Source organism: Muntiacus reevesi, chromosome 9, assembly GCF_963930625.1.
Source record: "Muntiacus reevesi chromosome 9, mMunRee1.1, whole genome shotgun sequence".
Lineage (NCBI taxonomy): Eukaryota > Metazoa > Chordata > Mammalia > Artiodactyla > Cervidae > Muntiacus > Muntiacus reevesi.
Window position 1 is genome coordinate 13,274,937 of NC_089257.1, and position 20,852 is coordinate 13,295,788.

Below are 20,852 nucleotides of genomic sequence, written 5' to 3' on the forward strand. Positions count from 1 at the left end.
TTCCCAACCCAGGGATTGATCTCCCACATTACAGGTGGATTCTTTACCAACTGAGCAACTATTAATTATATTCCTTTTCCACCATAATTGCAGGAGAGTATACCAGAGCATTTAAGATTATGGTCTGGAGAATCAATCATATTCTGATTACTGACTCTTTCAATATGTCTGTTTTAATATCCTCCCCATTCTGAATATTTCCTCACTTATAAAATTGGGATGATAGCAGTGCCTGCTTCTTAGGATTCCTGTAAAGATTACTGCTCAAAACCAAACTACTTAGCATTTTCAAAATCTTATCAGAAGGAAAGTCTACAAATTCACATTCATGGTTGCTGTTGTAAAATTTAACATCAATTTGGTAGAATCTTCTATGTATGAAAGAAATAGTACTGGGTTATGTTTTTCTCCTTTTGTGTAGCTATTTCTGTTCCATTCAATGAGAAATGCTATAATTTTCTGTAGTTAATTTCTTTATCCCTTGAGTAGTTCTTACTGAGCTCATCCAAAATGTCATTTTGACATTTGCCTGGTGGGCTACATACAGTCCATGGCATTGCAGAGTCAGACACAACTGAGTGACTAACACTAATCAATGGTGAGTTCTAGGTACATTTATCTGTCTGCTGAAATAACTTTCCTACTGCACAATTGCCTAATGGCATTTTTCATCTGGGCATTTCTCAAGGTATAGATTAAGGGATTTAACATGGGAGTTATCATAGTGTAGAATACAGCAACTGCTTTATCAATAGGTAAAGTAGCTGTGGGTCTCATGTACACAAATGTGCAGGGCACAAAAAATAAGACAACCACTGTGATGTGGGAAACACAGGTGGAGAAGGCTTTGCGTCTTGCCTCCAAACTGTAGGTCTTTAGGGAGTAAAGGATGGCCACATAGGAGACCAGCAGGAGAAGGAAGTTTAACAGACAGATTAAACCACTGTTGGCAGCAACAAAGAGCCCTAGAGTGTGGGTATCAGTGCAGACAAGACTGAGCAAAGGGTTCAGGTCACACATAAAGTGATCTATGACATTAGGGCCACAGAAGGGTAAGTGGAAAACAAACAGGACCTGAATGAATACATGAAGAAAGCCTCCCACCCAAGCGGCTCCTGCTAGCAGCCCACACACCCGCCAGTTCATGATGGTTGTATAGTGCAAGGGCTTGCAGATGGCCACATAGCAGTCGTAAGCCATCACGGTGAGCAGGATTATCTCAGCAGCTCCAAAGAGATGTTCCCCAAAGATTTGGGTCATGCAACCATTAAATAGGATAGTCTTCTTTTCATAGAGTGAATCGGCAATCAGTTTGGGGGTACTTACAGAGGAATAGCAGACATCAACAAAGGAGAGATGGGCCAGGAAAAAGTACATGGGAGACCTCAGTGATGAACTGGCATTGATGATGACCATGATGAGCACATTCCCTACCACAGTGGTGAGGTAGATGACCAGAAACACAACAAATACAATTTTCTGCATCTTTGGATTCTCTGTGAGCCCTAGTAGAACAAACTCTGTCACGTTCCTGTTCTCCATGTGTATCATATAATGTTTCATTTCATTACCTGAAAGAAACCTGTAATTTTCAATCATGCAACTTTGAATATATTATACTCCATTCCAGTAAGTGATAAGTGCCCAGGATATAATGAGTGTGGATTCTTTTGAGTTTATTTGACAAATAAAACGTTCTAAGTTTTTAAGATTACTCCTGTTGCCGCCTAGAGAAATTTCTGTTAAGAGTATAGACACAAGGAACTTTAGTAACCACATATGCAGGAGACCTTTATCTTCTGAGATCTCAAGTTACAACTAAACTGAAGTAGTAGATTTCCCAAATAATGGTATATATGTTTGAAAGGAGTTATAAAATGGACATAAAACCCATGAATATAAAGTTTAGGAAGTTTCTTTTTACTCCCTAAGAAATGGGGAATTTTGGAAGGTTGTTAATATGTGTAGAGGGATGAAAGGAATTTGATCAAGAGGGAATCTTGTATGTTATTCTAGCAAAGATCTTTAAGTGTCTTAGATGAAGCTGGCTGAGTTTCACTAAAGGGATGTAAGATGGAGACAGAAACCACAGAAGCTTCTTATGAGTTGGAAAAGGAGTAACAGGAAGGTGGTGATGGGAATATAAAAAATGAATATAAGAGCTAATTAAAAGTATTTATAATGCATGTTGACTAAATCTAATCACTTAGCATTAATGTAAGCCTTATAAGTTAGTCACTCAGTCATGTCCAACTCTTTGCAAACCCATGGACTGTAGCCTGCCAGGCTCCTCTGTCCTTGAAATTCTCTAGGCAAGAATACTGGAGTGGGTTGCAATTTCCTTCTCCAGGGGAATCATCCCAAACGAAATATCGAACCCAGGTCTCCTACACTGCAGGCAGATTCTTTACCGCTGAGCCACCAGGAGACCCCATGAATGATTGGCTACCTTAGTAGGTTAGAGGTAAAGAATCTCCCTGCTAATGCAGGAGACAATGCTGTCTTCAGTCTCTGGTTTGGGAAGATCTCCTGGGGAAGGGAATGGCAACCCCCTCTCATATTCTTACCTGTAAAATCACCTGGACAGAGGAAACTGGCAGACTCCAGTCCATGGGGCTGCAAAGCGTCAGGCAGGATTTAGTGACTAAACAGCCACAGGAATGGATATTCCTGTGTGCAGGAATGCTGTGTGCATGCTGTTTCATTCCCTCGCTTCCTTTTCTCAGCAATGCAGCCCGTGCAGTTGCCGGCGTATCATCCCCTCTGCAGGTGAGGAAGCAGTGCCGGAGACTAACGGTAGCAGCTGTAGTAGCAACGCTTGTACTAAAGCTGCACGCTTTCTGTGGCTTTAAGTGCTCACGTAGACACGTGACCCTCAGCCCAAAGCTAAAAGGTCCTCAGTGCTGCCACTTTTATACTGATCTTATACATTAGGAAAGAGAAGCATAGAGAAATTTAGGATTTTGTCCACCACCAAGCGGTTAATAATGGGCAGGGCCAACATTAAATCTCAGGTTAATCTTATTTATTAATTTTCCCTTCAAAATTTTAACCTATACCCAGCATTGTTAAGTTAGGATAGACAATGTTGAACTAGTAATCTCATTTTGATAATAATTCAAATTACTTTAATACTACTTCAGAAGCTAGTTTATACAGAACAATTTCATCTGCTCTCTCACACACACAGACACACACACCCACACACACACGATGATGTATTTGAAATCTCAACTAGTAAGTAAAATGTGGTATTGCATTCATCGAATGGTCCTTCCATCTTGACTTTTCCCTCAGGCCTATCTCTCCATTCTCTTACACCACTCCAGACTGCTGGGACATCAGATTTCTCTGCAAAATGTTAAACAATAAATACTGCTTGAGTATCAGAAAGACCTGATTCAAGTCCTGGTTCTTCTGAATGCAATCTCTTTCATCGAAGGTACATTTCTTTGTCACCTCATATCCTTGTTTTCTCAGCTAGAAATTTATAATAATGATATCCACCTCATAGATCATTGTGATAATTGAAGGAATATGTATGAACTCATCCACCACGGTACCATGGATGCAAAAAAGAGCTTTTGGTTACTTCTGTGACTGTGTATGTCCCTGTGGGATAGAAGAGCTAACAGTTGGAGCAGAAATGCAGAGAACTGTTTAACTGTGCAATGAGCTCCAGAAGAATCATCACCAATTTTACTCTCAAAGATGCAATGGAGATTCATCTTACTCTTAGCAGTTTTTTTCATGAGAGCTTCCATATTTGTGTTTGATGAAACCACTAATGATTTATGTCACTGATATTTGTAATTTCCTCTTTTATATATGTGAAATGTATTTACATTTTGTTTTAATCCTCATCAATAGTTTTGCTTACTAAAAGAGAAGTCTCATGACAAAGCCTAGTTCATGGTGTCAGAGAACTGGGCGTCTACAATTTGTTAAACCTCTATGAGCCTCAAAATATCCAACTTTCAAATTAAGTTAATAAAATCACAAATTACCTTTTGAAGAATTGGAATGAAGATGAAATGTTCTATGACTATATCTGGAAAGTGCTGACAAATAATGAGTGCTATGCATGGGAAGTAATAACCTATAATAAATATTGGTACTATTGAGAAACTTACCTCAGGTCTCTTAGATGATTTTAGTGATATTTGAGGTGTCCAGAAAAAAATCCTATATTCAAATTGACCAATTCTTACTTTCAGTATGAAAAATGTCTCACTTGAGCAGAGTTTATTCACATAATTAACTGAAATGAGCAATTGTTAAGAAACTGTATGCCTTCAATATGTGTACTCTTTTGGGAATATTGATTATACCTCAATAAATCTGTTAAAAAAAAAAAAAAGAAAGCCTTAGAAATAAAAATCTTTCCACCTAGCTTAAAGCCTCAAAATTTCTCCAAGAAGACCTGTTGAAATCTGTTCTCTTGTTTGAATTTAGAACAGGTTCACTAGAAACACTATGGAGAAGTGATCTTAGATAAATCTATCTGGTCCCACAGGGCAAGGGGCAGAGAGTGTGGAGGAAGCATATTCAAACAGTTCACTGTGCTCATGATGAATCTTGCTTTGGAGAAGTGAGCTACAAGACCGATCATTTTCACCTTGTCCTTTATTGCTGTTTACAGAGATTCCCACAAGGTTCAGGGATCTTGTCCTGCGGTTGTTGCTTTCTCTCCGAGGAATTGCCTCCTTTAATGAAAAGGCTTTGCCTTAGAAGCAGGTATTCAGGAGTGACATATCAGAGATCCACCCATTCTGTAGCAAACAACTAACTTCTCTACAACTGAAACTAAGTTTATGGGAGTCCTTTTGCCTGAACCTGGACTGTTAAGAAAAATGAGCATCATGTAACAACAAAGGGGCACAATCCCAATGTGTGGACCTGTGAAGTAATTTCCCCATTGAATCAAGTCATGGAAGAGTTCCTATTTTGTTACGAATGTTAAACCCTTATTGGAAACCACAGCTGATTACTTGAGAGCCAGATCAGTGAGGGCAGAAAATTAATGAGAACCATTTGAAGTTCTTGGCTCTGAAACTGTTTTTCTCTCTGCCTCATTTATTGAAATATCATCAGTTCAGTTCAGTTCAGTCGCTCAGTCGTGTCCGACTCTTTGCGACCCCATGAACCACAGCACACCAGGCCTCCATGTCCATCACCAAATCCCGGAGTCCATCCAAACTCACGTCCATTGAGTCGGTGATGCCATTCAGCCATCTCATCCTGTCGTCCCCTTCTCCTCCTGCCCTCAATCTTTCCCAGCATCAGGTCTTTTCAAATAAGTTAACTCTTCGCATAAGGTGGCCAAAGTATTGGAGTTTCAGCTTCAACATCAGTCCTTCCAATGAACACCCAGGACTGATCTCCTCTAGGATGGACTGGTTGGATCTCCTTGCAGCCCAAGGGACTCTCAAGAGTCTTCCCCAACACCACAGTTGAGCATCAATTCTTTGGTGCTCAGCTTTCTTTATAGTCCAACTCTCACATCCATACATGACTACTGGAAAAACCATAGCATTGACTAGACAGACCTTTGTTGGCAAAGTAATGTCTCTGCTTTGTAATATGCTGTTTAGGTTGGTCATAACTTTCCTTCCAAGGAGTAAGCGTCTTTTAATTTCATGACTGCAATCACCATCTGCCATGATTTTGGAGACCCCCAAAATAAAGTCAGCCACTGTTTCCACAGTTTCCCCATCTATTTGCCATGAAGTGATGGAATCAGATGCCATGATCTTAGTTTCCTGAATGTTGAGCTTTAAGCCAACCTTTTCACTCTCCTCTTTCAATTTCATCAAGAGGCTTTTTAGTTCCTCTTCACTCTCTGCCATAAGGGTGGTGTCATCTGCATATCTGAGGTTAGTGATATTTCTCCCGGCAATCTTGATTCCAACTTGTGCTTCCTCCAGCCCAGTGTTTCTCATGATGTACTCTGCATATAAGTTAAATAAGCAGGGTGATAATATACAGCCTTGACACACTCATTTTCCTATTTGGAACCAGTCTGTTGTTCCGTGTCCAGTTCTAACTATTGCTTCCTGACCTGCATACAGGTTTCTCAAGAGGCAGGTCAGGTGGTCAGGTATTCCGATCTCTTTCAGAATTTTCCAGTTTATTGTGTGTATCATGGAGAAATAAAATTGTGTGTGTGAAGATATATAATGAGAGTTTGATATAACTATTCAAAGTGTAGTGCTGGAGAAGACTCTTTAGAGTCCCTCGGTCAGCAAGGAGATCAAACCTGTCAGTCCTAAAGGAAATCAACCCTAAATATTCATTGGAAGGACTGATGTTGAAGCTGAAGCTCCAATACTTTGGCCAACTGATATGAAGAGCCTACTTATTGGAAAAGACCCTGATGCTGGGAAAGATTGTGGGCAGGGCGAGACGGGGGCGAGAGAGGATGAGATGGTTGGATAGCATCATCAATTTAATGGACATGAGTTTGAGCAAACTTCAGGAGATAGTGAAGGGCAGAGAAGCTTGGGGTGCTGCAGTCCATGGGGTTGCAAAGAGTTGGACAGGACTTAGCAACTGAACAGCAACAACAATATACCTTGTCACAACAATATAATTACTACAATCAGCTATTTTACATATTCATGACTTACATTGTTACTAACTTTTCTTTTTTTTTCCTTCCATTGGTGTTTGGGGATAACACCTAACATCCACTCACCTAGGAAATTTCAAGTGTACAATGCAGTATTGTAACTATAATCACATTGCTGTAAAAGAGATTTCCAGATATTCTTCTTCTTCATCTTGTATAACTGAAACTTTGTTCCCCCAATCAGTGCCTCCCTATTTCTTGCTCCCCAATCTTTGGCAATCACTATCCTACTTTCTGGTTCTATAAGTTTGACATTTTAGATTCCATATATATGTAAGGTCCTGCATTATTTCTATTCTCCCTCTTGCCCATTTTACTTTGCATAACATTCCCTAGGTTTATTCAGGTCAAAGATTGCTTTTCCTTTTCATAAAGGCTACATGATATTTTATGATATTCTAAATTTATATCACACTACCTATTCAGCCATCAATGGGTGCATAAATTGCTTCCATATCCTGGTTAATGGGAATAATCTGCAATGAACATGAGTGCAGATATCTCTTTGAGATATTGTAATTGATTTGAATTCCTTTGAATATACACCCAGAAATAGGATTGATGGATTAAAAGTAGCTCTATTTTTATTTTTTAGAGGAATCTCCCTGCTGTTTTCCATAATGGTTATGCCAAAGTATTTCCCACCAAGAGTACAAAAGTGTTCCCTTTCTCCATATCCCTACCACTGCTTTTTATATTTTATCATTTTGATAATTATCATACTTAAAAATGTGAAGTGATAACATTGTGGTTTGAAATTGCATTTTCTTGATTATTAGTGATGTTGAACGTGTTTTTATACAACTGGTGATCATTTGAATGTCTTCTTTTTAGAAATGTCTATTCAGGTCCTTTGCCCATTTTGTTTAAAATTTGTTTTACTTCTAGTTTATTGATATGTAATTGATGTATAGAACTGTGTAAGTTTAAGATGTAGATAATAATTATTTGATTTACACACACCATGAAATGATTACCACAATAAGTTTAGTGAACATTCATCATCTGATGCAGATAAAAATTAAAGAAATAATTTTGTGTGTGTGTGATGAACTCTTAGGATTTATTCCCTTAAAAACTTTTATATATCACATACAGCAGTGTTAATTATATTTATCATGTTGTATATCATATTCCTACTACTTATTTATCTTATAACTGGAAGTTTGTATTCACTTTTGACTTCTCTTCATTTTTTCCCCCTTCTCCTACCGTCTATGGTAACCACAAATGTATTCTTTTCCTCAGTGAGTTTGTAAGTCTATAGTTTGTTTTTGAAGTATAGTTGACTTACAACATTATGTTATTTCCTGTTACAAAACATAGTGACTTTTTCTATACATTTCAAAATGATCACTAAAAGTCTAATTATGATATGTATCATAAAGCTATTACTTAGTTATTGATTATATTTTCCACACTGTACTTTTTATCACCATGATTCATTTATTCTTTCAGCTGGAAGTTATTCCTCTTAATTTTCTTCAACTATTTCTTTCCTCTCCCCATTCCTTCTCCTTTGGTATATAACTGCTATTTCTGTTACTGTTTATGTTTTGCTCTGTTTGATTATTGGTTTTGTTTTGTAGATTCAGCATATACATGAAATCATACAGTATTTGTCTCTGACATTTCACTCAGCATGATACCCTCTAGGTCCATTCATGTTGTCACAAATGACAAGATTTAATTCTTTATTTTTTATAGCCAAGTAATATTCCACTGATTCTACATAACACATCTTCTTTATTCATTCATCTATTTATGGGTACTTGGAATCATTCTATATCTTGGCTCTTATGAATAATTCTGCCATGAACATAGAGTGCTTATGTCTTTTTTAATTGAATATGAATATGTCTTCTTTGGAAAAATGTCTATTCAGGTACTCTCCTCATTTTGTAAAAACTGGAATGTTTGTTTTCTTGATGTATGAGTTGTATGAGGTTTTTTTGTATATTGTGGATATTAACCTCTTATCAAATATATTGTTTACAAATATATTCTCTCACTTAGTAGACCTTTTGGTTTGTTGATCGTTTCGTTCACTGTGCAAAAGGTTTTCACTTTAATGTATCCTCAACTGTTTATCTTTCCTTTTGTTTCTTTTGCCAAAGGAAACATATCCAAAAATTATTGCTAAGATGGATGCCAAAAACTGTACAGTCTATATTTTCTTCTAGGAGTTTTATCATTTCAGGTCTTATATTCAAGTATTTAGTCCATTTTGAATTTATTTTTGTGCCTGGTGTGAGAGAGTGGTTAATTTGACCCATCTTGTAGCTTTCCAATTTTTCCAAGTGTTTGTTGAAGAGACTGTCCTTTCCCCTTGCCTCCTTTGTCATGGATTAACTGATCATATAACTGTAGATCCTTTTTGGGCTCTCTATTTTGCTTCATTGATCACTGTGTCTGTTTTTGTTTAAGCCACACTGTTTGATTACTACAGGTGTGCAGTGTAATCTGAAATCAGCGAGTGTGCTACTTCCACTTTGCTCTTTCTCAAAACTGTTCTGACTACTCAGGGTATTTATATTTTCATATAAATTGTAGAACTATTTGTTCTAATTTTTTGAAAAATAACATTGGTATTTTGGCAGAGATTTCATCGAACCTGTAGATTGCCTGGGATTTTAATATTAATCCTTCCAGTTCATGAACATGATGTATATTTACATATATTTGTGCAGTCTTCAGTTTCTTTCATCTGTCTATTACAGCTTACCAAGTCCAGATCGTTTACCTTCTTAATTAGATTTATTCCTCAGTATTTTATTCTTTGTCATGTGATTGTGAATTGAATTGTTCTCTTCATTTCTATTTCTGACGGGTTCTTGCTGGTGTGTTGAAGAAATACAACAGATTTCTGTATATAAGTTTTGTATTCTGAAACTTTACTAAATTCTTTGATGAGCTCTAGTCGCTTTTCAAAGATTTTCTATGTATATTGTTATATCAGCTGCAGTAACAGTTTTACTTCTTCCTTTCTAATTTGAATTTCTTTATTTCTTTTCTCTGATCACTATGGGTAGAATTTCCAACAAATAATAAATGTGGCAAGAGTAAACATATTTGTCTCTTTTCCTTATCTTAGAGGCAATACTTTCTGTGAATAACATTATATACTGAGTATAATGTTAACTGTGGGATTATCATGTTGAGTTCAGTTCAGTTCAGTTACTCAGTCGTGTCCGACTCTTTGCGACCCCAATAAGTGCAGCACGCCAGGCCTCCCTGTCCTTCACCAACCCCCGGAGTCCACCCAAACTCATGCCCATCAAGTCGGTGATGCCATCCAACCATCTCATCGTCTGTCGTCCCCTTCTTTTCCTGCCCCCAATGTTTCCCAGCATCATGGTCTTTTCCAATGAGTCAGCTCTTCGCATCAGGTGACCAAAGGATTGGAGTTTCAGCTTCAACATCAGTCTGTCCAATGAACACCCAGGACTGATCTCCTTTAGGATGGACTGGTTGGATCTCCTTGCAGTCCAAGGGACTCTCAAGAATCTTCTCCAACACTACAGTTCAAAAGCATCAATTCTTCAGCACTCAACTTTCTTCACAGTCCGATGACTCTCACATCCGTACATGACTACTGGAAAAGCCATAGCCTTGACTAGACAGACATTTGTTGGCAAAGTAATGTCTCTGCTTTTTAATATGCTATCTAGGTTGGTCATAACTTTCCTTCCAAGGAGTAAGCGTCTTTTAATTTCACAACTGCAATAACCATCTGCCGTGGTTTTGGAGCCCCCAAAATATAGTCAGCCACTGTTTCCACGGTTTCCCCATCTATTTGCCATGAAGTGATGGGACCAGATGCCATGATCTTAGTTTTCTGAATGTCGAGCTTCAAGCCAACCTTTTCACTTTTTCCTCCTCTTTCACTTTCATCAAGAGGCTCTTTAGTTCTTCTTCACTTTCTGCCATAAGGATGGGGTCATCTGCATATCTGAGGTTATTGATATTTCTCCCAGTAATCTTGATTCCAGCTTGTGCTTCATCCAACCCAGCGTTTCTCATGATGTACTCTGCATATAAGTTAAATAAGCAGGGTGACAATATATAGCCTTGATGTATTCCTTTTCCTATTTGGAACCAATCTGTTGTTCCATGTCCAGTTCTAACTGTTGCTTCCTGACCTGCATACAGATTTCTGAAGAGGAAGGTCAGGTGGTCTGATATTCCCATCTCCTTCAGAATTTTCCACAGTTTACTGTGATCCACAGAGTCAAAGGCTTTGGTATAGTCAATAAAGCAGAAATAGATGTTTTTCTAGAACTCTCTTGCTTTTTCAGTGATCTGGCAGATATTAGCAATTTGATCTCTGGTTCCTCTGCCTTTTCTAAAACCAGCTTGAACATTTGCAAGTTCATGTTTCATATATTGCTGAAGCCTGGTTTGGAGAATTTTTAGCATTACTTTACTAGCATGTGAGATGAGTGCAATTGTGCGGTAGTTTGAGCTTTCTTTGGCATTGCCTTCCTTTGGGATTGGAATGAAAGCTGACCTTTTCCAGTCCTGTGGCCACTGCTGAGTTTTCCAAATTTGCTGGCATATTGAGTGCAATACTTTCACAGCATCATCTTTCAGGATTTGAAATAGCTCGACTGAAAAATCAAACAAACACACAAACAACAACAACAAAAAGAAATAGCTCGACTGGAATGAATTCTGGAATTCCAGCTTTGTTCATAATGATGCTTCCTAAGACCCACTTGACTTCACAGTCCAGGATGTCTGGCTCTAGGTGAGTGATCACACCATTGTGATTATCTGAGTCATGAAGATCTTTTTTGTATAGCTCTTCTGTGTATTCTTGCCACTTCTTCTTAATATCTTCTGCTTCTGTTATGTCCACACCATTTCTGTCCTTTATTGAGTCCATCTTTGCATGAAATGTTCCCTTGGTATTTCTAATTTTCTTGAAGAGATCTCTAGTCTTTCCCATTCTATTGTTTTCCTCTACTTCTTTGCATCGGTTGCTGAGGAAGGCTTTCTTTTTTTTTTTTCTTTTTTTTTTTCTTTAATTTTACTTTATTAGTTGGAGGTCAATTACTTCACAACATTTCAGTGGGTTTTGTCATACATTGACACGAATCAGCCAAAGAGTTACACGTATTCCCCATCCCGATCCCCCCTCCCACCTCCCTCTCGACTCGACTCCTCTGGGTCCTCCCAGTGCACCAGGCCCGAGCACTCATCTCATGCATCTCACCTGGGCTAGTGATCTGTTTCACCATAGATAATATACACGCTGTTCTTTTGAAACATCCCACCCTCACCTTCTCCCACAGAGTTCAAAAGTCTGTTCTGTACTTCTGTGTCTCTTTTTCTGTTTTGCATATAGGGTTATCATTACCATCTTTCTAAATTCCAAACATATGTGTTAGTATGCTGTAATGTTCTTTATCTTTCTGGCTTACTTCACTCTGTATAATGGGCTCCAGTTTCATCCATCTCATTAGAACTGATTCAAATGAATTCTTTTTAACGGCTGAGTAATGAGGAAGGCTTTCTTATCTCTCCTTGCTATTCTTTGGAACTCTGCATTCAGATGGGTATATCTTTCCTTTTCTCTGCTTTTCACTTCTCTTCTTTTCATGGCTCTTCGTAAGGCCTCCTCAGACAACCATTTTGCCTTTTTGCATTTCTTTTTCTTGGGGATGATCCTTTTTTTTTTTTTTTAATTTTGTTTATTTTACCTTACAACATTGTATTGGTTTTGCCATACATTGACTTGAACCTGCCATGGGTGTACATGTGTTCCCCATCCTGAACCACCCTCCCAACTCCCACCCCATCCCATCCCTCTGGGTCACCCCAGTGCACCAGCCCCCAGCATCCTGTATCATGCATCAAATCTGGACTGGTGATTCATTTCACATATGATAATTATGATCCTGATCCCTGTCTCCTGTACAATGTCATGAACATCTGTCCAAAGTTCATCAGGCACTCTGTCTTTCAGGTCTAGTGCCTTAAGTCTATTTCTCACTTCAACTGTATAGTCATAAGGGATTTGATTTAGGTCATACCTTCATGGTATAGTGGTTTTCCCCACTTTCTTCAATTTAAGTCTGAATGTGGCAATAAGGAATTCATTATCTGAGCTACAGTCATTTCCTGGTCTTATTTTTGCTGACTTTATAGATCTTCTCCATCTTTGGCTGCAAAGAATATAATCAATCTGATTTTGGTGTTGACCATCTGGTGATGTCCATGTGTAGAGTCTTCTCTTGTGTTGTTGGAAGAGGGTGTTTGCTATGACCAGTGCATTCTCTTGGCAAAACTCTATTAGCCTTTGCCCTGCTTCATTCTGTACTCCAAGGCCAAATTTGTCTATTACTCCAGGTGTTTCTTGACTTCCTACTTTTGCATTCCAGTTCCCTATAATGAAAGGACATCTTTTTTGGGTGTTAATTCTAAAAGGTCTTGTAGGTCTTCATAGAACCGTTCAACTTCAGCTTCTTCAATGTTAGTGGTCGAGGCATTGGATTACCATGATATTAAATGATTTGCTTTGGAAACGAACAGAGATCATTCTGTTGTTTTTGAGATTGCATCCAAGTACTGCATTTTGGACTCTTGTTGACTATGATGGCTACTCCATTTCTTCTAAGGGATTCCTGCCCACAGTAGTAGATATAATGGTCATCTGAGTTAAAGTCACCTGTTCCAGTACATCTTAGTTCGCAGATTCCTTGAATGTCGACGCTCACTCTTGCCATCTCCTGTTTGACCACTTCCAATTTGCCTTGATTCATGGACCTAGCATTCCAGGTTCCTATGCAACGTTGCTCTTTACAGCATCGGATCTTGCTTCTATCACCAGTCACATCCACAACTGGGTGTTGTTTTTGCTTTGGTTTCGTCCCTTCATTCTTTCTGGAGTTATTTCTCCACTGATCTCCACTGGAGTTATTTCTCCACTGATCTCCACTGATCTCCAGTGCCAGATTGGGCACCTACCCACCTGGGGAGTTCGTCTTTCAGTATCCTATCATTTTGCCTTCTCATACTGCTCATGGAATTCTCAAGGCAAGAATACTGAAGTGGTTTGCCATTCCCTTCTCCAGTGGACCACACTCTGTCAGACCTCTCCACCATGACCCGTCTGTCCTGGGTGGCCTGACACGGCATGGCTTAGTTTCATTGAGTTAGACATGCTGTGGTTCATGTGATCAGATTGATTAGTTGTCTGTGATTGTGGTTACAGTCTGTCTGCCCTCTGATGCCCTCTCTCAGCACCCACCGTCTTACTTGGGTTTCTCTTGCCTTGAATGTGGTGTATTTCTTCATGGCTGCTCCAGAAAAGTGCAGCCTCTGCTCTTTCCCTTGGATTATCATGAATGGCCTTTATTACATTGAGATTTGTTTCCTCTATTCCCACTTTCTGAAGAGTTTTTGTCATAAATGGGTGAAGAGCTTTGTCAAAAGCTTTCTTTGCCTATATTAAGGTGATTAAATGATTTTTATCCCTCAATTTGTTAGCCTGGTATATCTCATTGATTGCTTTATTGATACTGAACTATCCTTATATCTCTGGGATAAGTCCTATTTGATCATGGTGTATGATCCTTTCAACTTACATTGAATTTAGTTGCTAATATTTTCTTGAAGAATTTTGCATCTAGGTTTATCAGTATATTGGCCTGTAATTTTCTCTATTTTTGTGATATTTTTGTCTGGTTTTGGGTGATGCAGGCCTCATAGAGTGGGTTCAGAACCATCCCTTTCCCTGTAAATTTTTTGAAGTAGTTTCAGAAAGACAGGTGCTAAGTCTTCACTAAATGCTTGGTAGAACTTACCTGTGAAGTAATCTGGTCCTGGACTTTTTTATTTTTAATTGAAAGTGTGTGTTAGTTGCTCAGTCGTGTCTGACACTTTGTGACCCTATGAACTGTAACCTTCCAGGTTCCTCTGTCCGTGGAATTCTCCAGGCAAGAATACTGGAGTGGGTTGCCATTTTCTCTTCCAGGGATCTTCCCAACCCAGTAGTTGAACCCTGGTCTCCTGCATTGCAGGTGGTCTCTTTACCACCTGAGCCACCATAACTTTAATTTTTTATAAAATTATTTAATTTAATTACTGGTAATTGATATGCTCATATTCCCTGTATTTTCCTAGTTCAGTCTTGCAGGATTGTGCATTACTAGGAATTTGTCCATTTCATCTAAGTTGCTTATTTTATTGGCATAAAATTGTTTGCAGTAATCTCTTATGATCCTTTTTGCTTTCTGTGGGATTATTTGTAACTTGTCTTTTTTCAATTTTTGTTTTTATTGATCTGGGCCTTGATGAGTCTGGCTAAAGTTTTGTCAATTTTGCTTATCTTTTCAATGAACCAGGTCTTAGTTTTCATTATTATTATTATTGTTTTTATTATTTTTAGCCTCTTTTCCCATGTATTTCTATTCTGATCATTATGATTTCTTTCCTTCTATTGGGACTTGTTTATTTTCTATTTCTTTTAGGTGAATAGTTAGATTGTTAGTTGAGATTTCCCCTGTTTCTTGAAGCAGGCTTCTACTGCTCTAAGCTTCCCTCTTAGAACTGCTTCTGCTGCATCCTATAGACTCCTGGAGGAGGGCGTGGCACCCTGCTCCAGTCTTCTTGCCTGGAGAATCCCCATAAACAGAGGAGCCTGGTGGACTACAGTCCGCAGAGTCACCCAGAGTGGGACACAACTGAAGCAAGCAGCTAGCACACGCAGATTCTAGGTCATTTTGGTTTTTTGTTTGTTTCTGTTTTAATTTGTCTTCACCCATTTTAAAATTTCTTCTTTCTTTCAGTGATTCATTGGTTGTTTAGTTTTTTATTGTTTAGCCTCCACTTGCTTTTTCAGTTTTTCCCCCCCTATTGTTGATTTCTAGTTTTGTTGTGTTATGGCCAAAAAGTAAATTTCTTGATATGGTTATACTATTATTACTATTTCCCCTGTTCTCCATCCTCTGCCTGGCCATAATATTTAAATGTAATAGCTGCATCAAGTGGTACAACATGTGACTTAAACCCTCTCCTCTAGGCTGCAGAGTATTTACTAACTCTATGTGTTGCACTGTCCTGAGGATAATGCATGTGAGGAAAATTTGAAAAGAAATCTTTTTGCCTAGGCAGACTTCTTTTATTGAATGACCAGTGGAATTCCCAAAAGTCTAAAATAGTCAGTGAGAAGGCATATGATTATATGTTTCTATATTTCTACACCGGAAGTGTTGGTACTAGAATTTTAAACTCATTTGTTCCCCAACTCTAGATATCACACTTACTGAAAATATAGCAAGTCCCAAGGTTCCTGTAGATAGCGTATGTCCCGATGTGTTTATAGTACAGCTGAGAGCTTGACTCAGAACCTCACCCTCGTCTGGTGACCTTAGCTAGTGAGGAGATGCTCTCAGGGATATGCAACCTCGATAAAACCCCATGGAATTGTTCACATAGTGTTTACTATCCTCTATGTCTCAGTTCATGATACCCTAAGGCTTACACGAGGATTGCTTTCTCACATAAATTTCTAACCAGGAATGGAAACTGTTATTACATTAGTTGTAAGTTCATGGAGAAGAACCAACCAGGTGAAGATGTACTATGTGTAGATAAATTCTCCCAAATATTTGTTTCTAAGGCAAAATCTTAAAAAAAAAAAAAAAAAAAGAAAAAAACAACCCACAGAGATAATTAATTCCTAGGAGGGCAAAGCCTTAGATATTAATAGAAAAATCAGTCTTTTAACATTGTCTGTATCCTCTTTAAATACTAAGATTCAAGAAGAAGCTGTTTTCTTATTCTAAGAGCAAAATAAGAGGAGCTTATTAAGAATTGAAATATTTCTATTTCTCATTGTGGAATCATGAATCTAAGTGCTGAAGATCAGAAGATTCTCCTTAGTACCTAAGAAGTTTGGGTTTCAAATTTATCATAGCATTTTATTTTCCTTTGATGTGAATTTCCAAGACAGTGGAGCTTTGAAAATGTTTGCTGAATCCGTTTGAATAAATCTGTGCCGTCTTGACATTCTCTACTTCCTGTAGAATCGTCCAGTCAGTAGGAAGACTTGAAAAACATCCATTACATGACATGATATTTGAGCAGCTACAAATAATGATTATTTCTTATTCCTGAGTACACTGATCATTCTTCTTAAGGACAGAGGCCACCATAGTAAGTTAACTAGCACTGTTGATTTTTAATCTGGTTTTTACATTTCCATTTTCTTCTAAGGGGTTTAGAATTAAAATAATTAAAGTTTTCCTTCCTGATATTGATGGTTTTAGATGTTTTAGGATATTTTCCAGAAATATTTGTTTTTCTCACTGTTTATGAGTTTAACTATATTAATAAGAAATAGGTTTATGATTTATGGATTCCCATGGAGAATCCATGGGAGAGAGAAGGACAGCACTTGGAGTTTGTTTTTTTGCAGAAAAAGCTCAGTTCAAAAACCAAAGAGAAAATGAATTAAAATATGTCATTAAAAATGTACCCTCTGCTGTGAATCAGTCAGTTCAGCCATTCAAGCATGTCTGACTCTTTGTGACCCCAGGAACCATAGCATGCCAGGCCTCCCTGTCCATCACCAACTCCCAGAGTTTACTTAAACTCATGTCCATTGAGTCAGTGATGCCATCCAACCATCTCATCCTCTGTCGTCCCCTTCTCCTCCTGCCTTCAATCTTTCCCAGCATCAGGGTCTTTTCAAATGAGTCAGCTCTTTGCTTCAGGTGGCCTGCTGTGATTGTGAGTCTTTATTAAACTCCAAGCTCAAAGGCTATTTTATTCTAATCCTATTCAAACTTTGGTGGATCTTGTTAGATCTTATTTTTGCTTCAGTGTACGTGGTCCCAGTAGCATGACTGAATTTCTGTTCCCCTGAACTGGACTTCCCTGGTGGCTCAGTGGTAAAGAGTCCATTTGCTAAAGAAAGAGATGCAAGAGATGCAGATTTGATCCTTGGGTTGGGAAGAGCCTCTAGAGTAGGAAATGGCAGCCCACTCCAGTGTTCTTGTCTGGAAAATTCCATGGACAAAGGAGCCTGGTGGGCTGCAGTCCATGGGGTCACAAAGACTTGGACATGACTGAACACACACACACACACACACACACGACCTTAGACTTTCGTCTTTTTCTTAGAGAGTTAAAACAGGTATTGCTAAATACGAGAGATGAAAGCTAATTCTCTTTGTCCCTGTATGGTGATTTTTTTTTCTTTGTATACCATCACTTTAAGGTGTCTGAACAGAGTAAGATGTGTTGCTGTGAAAAAAAAAAATTACTGTTTTGGGCATTAGAAGATTTGGATTCTTGTGTTCTACAGATCAGTTAGCTGTGTTTCTTTCTGGGTCTCAGTTTCCTCATCTTTAAAGAGGATCAGGACATTTGGTCCCATCACTTCATGGCAAATAGATGGGGAAGCAATGGAAATAGTGACACATTTTATTTTCTTGAGCTCCAAAATCACTGCAGATTGTGACTATAGCCATGAAATTAAAAGATGCTTGCTCCTTGGAAGAAAAGCTATGACCAAACTAGACAGCATATTAAAAAGCAGAGACATTACTTTGCCAACAAAGGTCCATCTAGTCTAAGTTATGGTTTTTCCAGTAGTCATGTATGGATGTTAGAATTGGAACATAAAGAAAGTTGAGTGCTGAAGAATTGATGCATTTGAACTGTGGTGTTGGAGAAGATGCTTGAGAGTCCCTTGGACAGCAAGACAATCCAACCAGTCAATCCTCAAGGAAATCAGTCCTGAATGTTCATTGGCAGAATTGATGCTGAAGCTGAAATTCCAATACTTTGGCCTACTGATGCAAAGAACTGACTCATGTGAAAAGACCTTGATGCTGGGAAAGACTGAGGGCAGGAGGAGAAAGGGATGACAGAGGATGAGATGGTTGGATGGAATCACTGACTCGGTGGACAAGAATTTGAGCAAGCTCCGGATTTGGTGATGGACAGGGAGGCCTGGCGTGCTGTAGTCCATGTGGTTCTCAAGGAGTCGGACATGACTGAGCAACTGAACTGAACTGAACTGATGAGATTATAAAGTGCAAAGTACTGGGAGTTTTTTTGTGTACACAATTCTAGGTCTTTTCCAATCGACACTGGATCCCATTAACATCTTTCACTGTATTTCATAGGTTAGCAGAAGAACGGCCATGGATTTCATGTGGTCACCGGTGGTCATGTCTAAACTCTGACATTGCTGATTCCCAGAAGTAAGCTGGATTCCTCCTGGAGAGGTGCTCAGTGGTAAAGGGCTAGAGATAGGCATCCTGAATTTGAATATAGTCTTCTCTATTAAGTTTTCCATCATCATTACTTTGGGCAAGTCATTCATCTTCTTGTAACCACAGTTTCTTCTTCTTTACAATACAGACAACAGTACACCAACCTCACAAGGATCATTTGAAAGACCACATACATGTAAAGTATTTAGTATAATGCCTAGTACATTGTGAAACTCAACAAATCTGATATTTATTATAGAAGTGCCATGGTGTCAAAAATAAATCTCTGCATTCTATAAAGATTGAGAAAAACAGACTTATAGGAAAAGTGCATTTCCCAATATTTGAGTATACTGAATGTAATCAAGTAACAAAAATTTCCCTGCTTAAGAAGTAGTGTGTCTCCTGAAGTTCTTATCTGTCAATTGTAGTCTGGGTGCCATTTTATGGACGGTCAAGATTATTTTTCTGTATTATAACTTTTGTCCATTTCTCATTTTTCCAAAATTATGAGTATTAGAGAATATGAGTGGAAATAGGAAGAGAATTGGTCTTTGGACTAAGACAAAAAACCCAAAAACCTGAATATTATCCTGTGTTTGGGTCTATCAATGAAGAGAAGACATAAAAAATGTCCCCTGAGCTGTTTCATTTGTGAGTTGGTTATTGTGTTGTGTGGGATAAAAGGAGCTGATATAAATTGTAAAAGAGAACTATTTTAAAGCGAACTGCTTCAAAGTTTGCAAGAAACTGAAGTAATAAGTGAAATAATGAGGATGAATGGGTTAAGTTTGGGATTTTCTGTCTGATTTTGATCATGAAATCCAACCTTTGGTACAGACCATTGGGAAAGTATAAAAATATATCAGTTGGTTCTTGGTTCTCCCAGGTGCCATCTTCTCCAGAGAAGAGTTGGCAATTAGAAGTGCACACAGAATTTCTTCTCAAGTGTTCTTGTCCCTGGAAGGATTCTCTGATGCCCTGGGCTATCCAGAAGGGAGCCCACTATGGGGGCTTGGAACTCTAAAGATAGCTTCTCAATGAAGGCTTTGTGAGATCATCTGGAAGAGTTCCCTGGTGCAGAGAATCTGGGGCTTCCCTGGTGGCTCAGATGGTAAGGCATCTTCCTGCGATGCAGGAGTCCTGGGTTCAATCCCTGGGTCTGGAAGATCCCAGGGAGAAAGGAATGGCAACCCACTCCAGGACTCTTGCCAGGAAAATTCCATGGACAGAGGAGCCTGGTAGGCTAAAGTCCATGCGACCACAAAGAGTTGGACAAGACTTAGCAACTTCACTGGAAGAGTTACCTTGCCCACTTGTAACATAGGTAATTCATTTTACCCTTCACTGCCTATTTGCTTTTAAAATACATAAATATAAAGAGAATAATGAAATCTTAGTTATTGTAAAATGCAAAGATTAGTAATTACAATACTTAGTTGTATGTGTGCGTGCTAAGTCATTTCAGTTATGTCTGACCTTTTGCGACCCTATGGACTGTAGCCTACCAGGTTCTTATGTCCATGGGATTCTCCAGACAAGCATCCTGGAGTGGATTGCCATGCCCTTCTCCAGGGGATCTTCCCAACCCAGGGATCAAACCCACATCTCTTATGTCTTCTGCATTGGCACGCAGGTTCTTTACCACTAGTGCCATCTGGGAAGCCCACTTAGCTATATATATTACCTTAAAGTTGACTTGACTAAAACATGGATTCCTCGTCAAGGAAATGGAAATAGACTCGGCATTACAGTGATCTAGTTGATGACTGAGACTAGGCTTATTACTTGTTAGCATTAATGGCATATGTTAAAACTGGTGATCAATAATTTTTAGATGGTAGACTAAAGACAGCATGTAGGATGACTAAAAGTGGTGCATGGGGCAGCTGGGGCAGACTCACCCCCTGCCCTGATCCTCTAAATCTGTTAGAGTCAGTGAGGCCCTTATTCTGTGTTCATATCGTGAACTGATAGCAGTAACTTTA

At 38.7% G+C, this 20,852-nt stretch overlaps 1 protein-coding gene across 1 annotated transcript; it reads right to left on the reverse strand.

Annotated features, from left to right (window-relative positions):
• Positions 1-615: 615 nt before the first annotated feature.
• On the reverse strand, positions 616-1,542 carry LOC136174019 (olfactory receptor 4C46-like). The gene has a single exon (XM_065943797.1). The coding sequence runs from the start codon at positions 1,540-1,542 to the stop codon at positions 616-618; it is 927 nt and encodes a 308-aa protein (XP_065799869.1).
• Positions 1,543-20,852: the final 19,310 nt, after the last annotated feature.

Coding starts and splice junctions, on each gene's coding strand:
- LOC136174019 (XM_065943797.1), bottom strand. CDS start 1,542: ATGGAGAACAGGAACGTGACAGAGTTTGTTCTACTAGGGCTCACAGAG.